Source organism: Neltuma alba, unplaced genomic scaffold (assembly GCF_004799145.2).
Source record: "Neltuma alba isolate B1F8T4 unplaced genomic scaffold, ASM479914v2 tig00013777_pilon, whole genome shotgun sequence".
Taxonomy (NCBI): Eukaryota; Viridiplantae; Streptophyta; class Magnoliopsida; order Fabales; family Fabaceae; genus Neltuma; species Neltuma alba.
Window position 1 is genome coordinate 27,134 of NW_021637903.1, and position 6,250 is coordinate 33,383.

The 6,250-nt window shown below is 33.3% G+C and overlaps 1 protein-coding gene across 1 annotated transcript; it reads left to right on the top strand.

Moving 5' to 3' along the window:
* Positions 1–1,521: 1,521 nt before the first annotated feature.
* On the top strand, positions 1,522–5,839 carry LOC114739132 (ras-related protein RABF1-like). The gene is made up of 9 exons (XM_028927178.1): positions 1,522–1,546; positions 1,797–1,873; positions 2,524–2,607; positions 3,129–3,223; positions 3,642–3,747; positions 4,574–4,663; positions 4,759–4,845; positions 5,298–5,453; positions 5,665–5,839. The coding sequence occupies exons 1-8, from the start codon at positions 1,522–1,524 to the stop codon at positions 5,388–5,390; spliced, it is 657 nt and encodes a 218-aa protein (XP_028783011.1). The 3' UTR covers positions 5,391–5,453; positions 5,665–5,839.
* Positions 5,840–6,250: the final 411 nt, after the last annotated feature.

Below are 6,250 nucleotides of genomic sequence, written 5' to 3' on the forward strand. Positions count from 1 at the left end.
ATAAAAAGGGATAAAGTCATTCAAAAAATTAGATCTTATAATAAGGGACGGAGTAGTACAACTATTATAAGAACTACCTTGAAAAAAATAGATAAATATGAGAAATAAAATAGATTGAGATTTTATATTTAGAATAACTCTTATATTAAGGATAGGAGGTAGACAGGTAGTACCATAATGCACTTTGTTTCCTAAATTTGTAATTTTTTCCTCAAATATTCTTATTAATTGTACATGTTAAGAAAGTTTACACCAAAAGGGAGTTCTAATATACATTATTAAATAGAGTAGGTTAGAAAAGTCAACACATATTTATTATAAATAACCAACTTAACTAATTTTTTTATATTTGTAAATTAATCATTTGGTTCTTATATTAAACACCTGCAGTATTTTCTGAAAATTTTCTACATTCTATATAAGATATTTTGCAGGAAAATCAATGGCATTAATTTTTTTTCATAAATGATTTTATTAATTATATTGTGAAAAGAGATTTTATAAGAAAGAAATTAAATATCATCAAGATTGGCTGATTTTAATTCAGGGTAATATTAAAGAGTAGTAGTGATAATTTTTACGTTGGCAAAAAAGTCGTAATAATTTTTATGATTTTAATTTTTTTTTTGCCATAAATTTTTATGATTTTAATGATACAACATAGGTACTTTTCTTTATTTTTATAAAATAGTTAGAAAAATCTCATATTAAATATCCGCAAAAGCACGAACAATATAACTTCCCTCAATTGGGTTGTGTGCATTCACATAGAATTTAAGTTGAGTCAACTTTATATTTTCTGCAATTTACAATATCACTGTTCATAAGTCACATTATCAATATAATTTGCATTGGCCTTTTGTAGACCTTCTTTCCCATCGTTACCCAAAAAAAAAAAACCTTTTTATTTCATTATTGTTATATTAACTTTATATTTTCTCTTTTAAAATTTTGATTGAATTAATATCTCTCTCACCTCAGGATTTTTTATGCTATTATATATCCCATATATTGTATAAAAAAATCATTTCATAATACTTCAGAATATTTTTGAAATATAATAAACATGAGTAAATACAGTTTTGTTTTTGGGGGAGAATAGTTGATTGGTTTGATGCAATACTAAATTTATAAGGAATTTTAATCAAGTTTAATTAACATAATTTAGCTAAAGTGAAATTTAAAGGAAATAATACAAAGATGAAGATTACGGATATATCAGACGCAGAAATCCTCATCTCTCAAAACTCACAGAAATTATGCTCATGCATAATTTTCTAATATTTGTGTGAAAAGAGAAGGGAATTTCCATAAGTTTCCACATGCGCGCTCAACTCTCTCGTGCTTGGTTGGCACAATTCAATTCCTGTGTAAACAAATAAGTTTAATCTGTACCAATCATTACGCTGAAGGCCAAAATCATCCATCAGCGTCAATAGATTGCTGGGTATTGGATCCCTTTCTTTTGTGAACCCCATATTACGTTCATATTCATATAACTACAGTTCGAAATTCTCTATTATGGGTTGCACGTCATCCCTACCAGGTAAATTTCCAACCTCGAGTTTTCTTAATGCATCCGGATTTTAAAAGAAAATTCTTGACAGATTTCTGTTGTTATGTCTAACATTTGACAGAATCCCGGGATTGAATCTTAGACTAATCATGGATTATTTTTGTTTCTTCTTGAGTTGTGAATTTGCAGAGTTTCCTCATTTGTTAGTTTTTCATTTCATTATTTGTTTGTTAATTTATAGCTTTGTTGCGATTATGGGTTATTTTGATGTTTTTTCCAGATAGAAATCCAAGAAGGCTTGGAATAGCCAATTTAGAGAATCATGAAGGTCAGGACTCCAAGAATCTACGTGTGAAGGTACTTCATAGGCAGAGTTTTATGCCAGCGAGTTGCTTGTTTCCATGTACAAACATGATCATTTGACATTTTCGGAAGGGAATAATGAACAATCTACTCCATTAATTGTTAGGAGAGGAAAATTGACCCTTTTTCCAGAAAACTGTAAATTTCCTGAATTTTGTTTTCAGTTTGTTTCATATTGAGCCAAAATTATTGTACTTTTATAGCGTTGGTTATTGCAATCATATTTTGAAGGCTGATATTTGAAAAGTAGCGTATTTGTTCAATGCCATTTGTAAACTTTTTTTTTACAGAGTATAATTGAGCTGACTCCATTGGTAGTTCAGTTTAAATTGAATTTAGCGATTCAGTTCTAAAAATGAAGAGGGAAAAGAAAAACATGAAAAATGTAATAAGAATACTCTCTTTTATAGCCATAAAAGAGAAATATAAAAAAAAATTGATATCAAAGCGTGATCATGTTTTTAAAAGAATTCATAGATAGAGCACACGAGTACATTTCTGCATAATCTACCGCTCATCAAGTTCTTGGAGGGTCAGCGGGGATTGATTGAAATAGTCTTAATAAAATTCGGTTAAGATACAAGTACCATGTTCAACTTGCCTTTTATACAGAGACTAACATTTTAAATGCCAATTGAACGCAGCTTGTTCTGTTAGGTGATTCTGGTGTTGGTAAAAGCTGTATCGTTCTTCGATTTGTTCGGGGTCAGTTTGATCCAGCATCCAAGGTAAGTCCTGTTTTACTTTTCTTGCATCTTTTTTTACCCGTAAGCTTTTCTAAGGGTAAATTATCTTACCTCCCTTAAGGTTTTACTGTTTTAGGCTCTCTCACTTGATACCTCTAGTTGGAGCAATAACTGTACCTTCCCCGACTGTTTCATGTAACTCTTGTACAACATGGCCTAGGAAGAAGGGAAAATGCTAAGCTGCTACTTAGTGTCTTCTCAAATTCAAGCCACTGCGCTACATGTGGTAGACGATTGTGCCCCCATTGTCTGGTCTAGTCTCAGCTGTAAAGCTATTTAGTATGTAACCTATTTTGGAGGGTAAAAGGAGGTTGGAAGGGTAGTTAGAGCAGAAATGGGCCAAGGGTAAAAGTGAATTTACTTTTGGAGATCATGCAAATCCTGACATTTAGAAAGTTTTTGCTCTCCCGGGGGGCACCAAAAACCAAAAGGTTCCAGCAGATTTGTATATGTATAAACATTTTGATTGCTAGGTAACTCACTTTTATTCTTTGTAATGAAAGGTAACTGTGGGAGCTTCGTTTTTGTCACAAACAATAGCTTTGCAAGACTCTACAACAGTCAGGTTTGAAATATGGGATACTGCTGGTCAAGAAAGGTATTTTTGTTTGACTTCGCAGTTTCCATATATTGTAGTACTCTCCGGTCCTTAATATATGACCTAATTGTTAAGTTAATTTTAGTCTTAAATATAAAACTATTTATCATATTTATTAATTTTTCCTAAATTATCCCTAAGGATACTCCCTCGATCATAATCAAGTAAGTGAGGGAAGGAGGATATTAAGAAAAATGATTATGGTGTTTTAAGAAAAACATGTCATATTTCTTATAATTAACTAACTTACCTAACTTCCTTAATCGAATCAAATTAGTTAAATATGTCTTATATTAAGAACTGGAGTATTCTACAAGCCATCAGGAGAGCTCAACTTTGTAGTCTGTTTCTCATTTATTATCCAACTTCTTATTCAAACAAATATATTCGGGACAAAAATTAATTGCATCCTTTTCAGGTATGCTGCGCTGGCACCGTTATATTATCGCGGCGCAGCAGTTGCGGTTATTGTCTACGACATAACAAGACCAGAATCTTTCTACAAAGCACAGTACTGGGTTAAGGTAGAATCGTTGTAACTGGATGGCTCTGTATTTCCATTTCTTTGTCTCGTATAATTATCAATGCTATGAATAACAATCCTCTAGATTTTAGTGGGGAGCTGTTCAATGAAGGGGTAAAATTCAATTCTTTTATTGGCCGCTTCCTTGGTTATTAAGACAGAAGTGCACATTGAGTCCTTTAATTTCATAGGAGTTTTCATTTTCATTCCCTTTTTTTTTTGCAAAGTGGTTTTTTGTCCTGTAAACTCAATACTGTTGGTTTCATTAACAAAAAATGCCAACATTGAAATTTTAAATGTGCAAAACATTCACAAATGTTAACACATTAATGTTTGATTTTTTTTTTTAAATAGCAGTGATTGACATAAAAAACCATCATTCAAGACCAAGGGTTGGAGGACCGCAATCAAAATAAATAAAAAGATTGAATTGGAAAAATATTCCATTAAAATTAAAATAGAATATCCAGAAAAGAGATTTTAAATGTCGAAGTCGAGTAAGAGATAAAGTTCAAATCTTAGGTAAAGTTAAAAGGCCCAAAGTGCATTTTTGCCACAATCATGGCAGTTGGAAGCTAGTAAACAGATAAATGGATGTTCACAAATTCACTTTGAATTGGGAAATGAGGGACTGACATGTGTCGTGAAGCTGCAGCAGCCTTAAACACAGGGCAAAACTGTCCAAAGATTAAAGTTACTAGCTGATAATTCAATTTCATGAGGTTATTATTGGCGTATATCCTTTCAATTAGACGGCTTTAAGGTCCCTCCCCACTCTCGTATTTTAAATTCGGTTAAGCATTTGATAGATGTAGTCGTTTTTTCAGGAGTTACAAAAGCATGGGAGCCCTGATATAATTATGGCCTTAGTTGGTAATAAAGCCGATCTTCAAGAGAAACGGGAGGTGCCTGTCCAGGTAGTGCTTCATGGCTGAATGTTGCTATGGCTTTTTTTTATAAATAAATAACAACTCGTCATTCTCATAGATGATGCTTGAATATTTCTGTGAAGGATGCCCTGGAGTATGCAGAGAAGAATGGAATGTTCTTTATCGAGACATCTGCAAAGACCGCAGATAATATAAATGAACTTTTTGAGGTACTCATGACATTGTTTCATATAAATTAGGACATGTTTCTGCCACTACTTAGACTGGGATGAATAGTACAGTGTTATTTCAATGAACGTGACTGTTATGGCAGTTCATAATGGCCATGATCTCGCAAATTTCTTTCATTAATCACAATGATTTTGAAGTGTATCAACGATTATGATAGGAGTTAGATTTGAATGATACCGTGGAATACTGTAGGGGTCTGTCAAACCTTGTATTGGAAGTTCCAAAATAAAATGTTAGCACTTTATCCCTGTACGGGCAGCATGACATTCGGCATATTTCCAAGTTTAAATGATATGCTGTCACATGGGCTCCGAGAATGATGAGGCAGGACAAGCTTAAGTGTGATGCACATTAGAATAGTGTTTGATATTGACTTGTAGATGTTTAGAATTTCCATATGCTCGTTTTGACTTTGCTCTTTGGATCCTAGGACATTGTTGATTATTCTACTTGCAAGCCTCCCATCATGTTGCAGCCTGAAGATCGTCATAACAAAGTCAGATATAGCTGTTGGAGGACCTAAAGATGATATTGGATAAGTATCTCATCCAACGAAGATCTAGCATTTGACTCTTTTCTGACTAAGGTAATGTCAAGCTGATGTAAGTAGGGGAGAAATATTTCCTTATGAAAGCATAAACTAACTGCTGAGATTTACTATGGATTGTTGATGTCGAATGGCATATCTAATTATAGACTTGAGTCTCCGGTCCAAGAAAAATAAAGACTTGAATCTGCTATGGAGATGGGTGTGAAGTTGATGAAAATGTTAATGTTATAGATCTGTTTATTATTAGGGAAGTCAGAGCTTGTTGGCTGTTCTTCCCTGGGAATCTTGTCTGCCAAGACAAATAACCAAACCAATCGGCAATGTGGAAACTCAAACAAGGTTTAAGGTCAGAGAAAGGGAATCGGAAAATCCGAAGCTCATGTATCTGTTCAGTTAAATTGCAACATGAAGAGAAGTTGAAGGAGCATGCTGGACAGCACTAACTGATCAGCCTCTGAAACTTGTAAACAACCAAAACACTCGAGAACTACGGCCTTATATAGGCATTGGTTAGAGAACTGAGGATACTGAAGAAAGATCACAAGTTTCTTTTGCAATCAAATTAGATGTAACTAGACATTTTGACCATTGGGTTGCATGGTGAGAAATATGTGAAATTACGTGACCCAAGGCTAAAGCAGAGCCGATGTTTGACCTTGTAAGCAGTAAATGGTTTGGTGGCTTCCTGCAAATTTAGTGTATATTATCATAGATTGGATATTAACTTGTGCTTTTTGGCAATCTTGACATTACTTCATTATTCAGATGTAGATAGAATGGATATTAGACTAAGCATTTTTAGCAATCACGACATTACTTCATTATTCAGATAT

Bases quoted from the DNA above. Each gene is read 5' to 3' on its own strand.
- LOC114739132 (XM_028927178.1), top strand. From the start codon at position 1,522: ATGGGTTGCACGTCATCCCTACCAG. The intron at 3,224-3,641 runs GTATTTTTGTTT...CATCCTTTTCAG, and splicing joins GATACTGCTGGTCAAGAAAG to GTATGCTGCGCTGGCACCGT. The intron at 4,846-5,297 runs GTACTCATGACA...TTTGGATCCTAG, and splicing joins ATATAAATGAACTTTTTGAG to GACATTGTTGATTATTCTAC.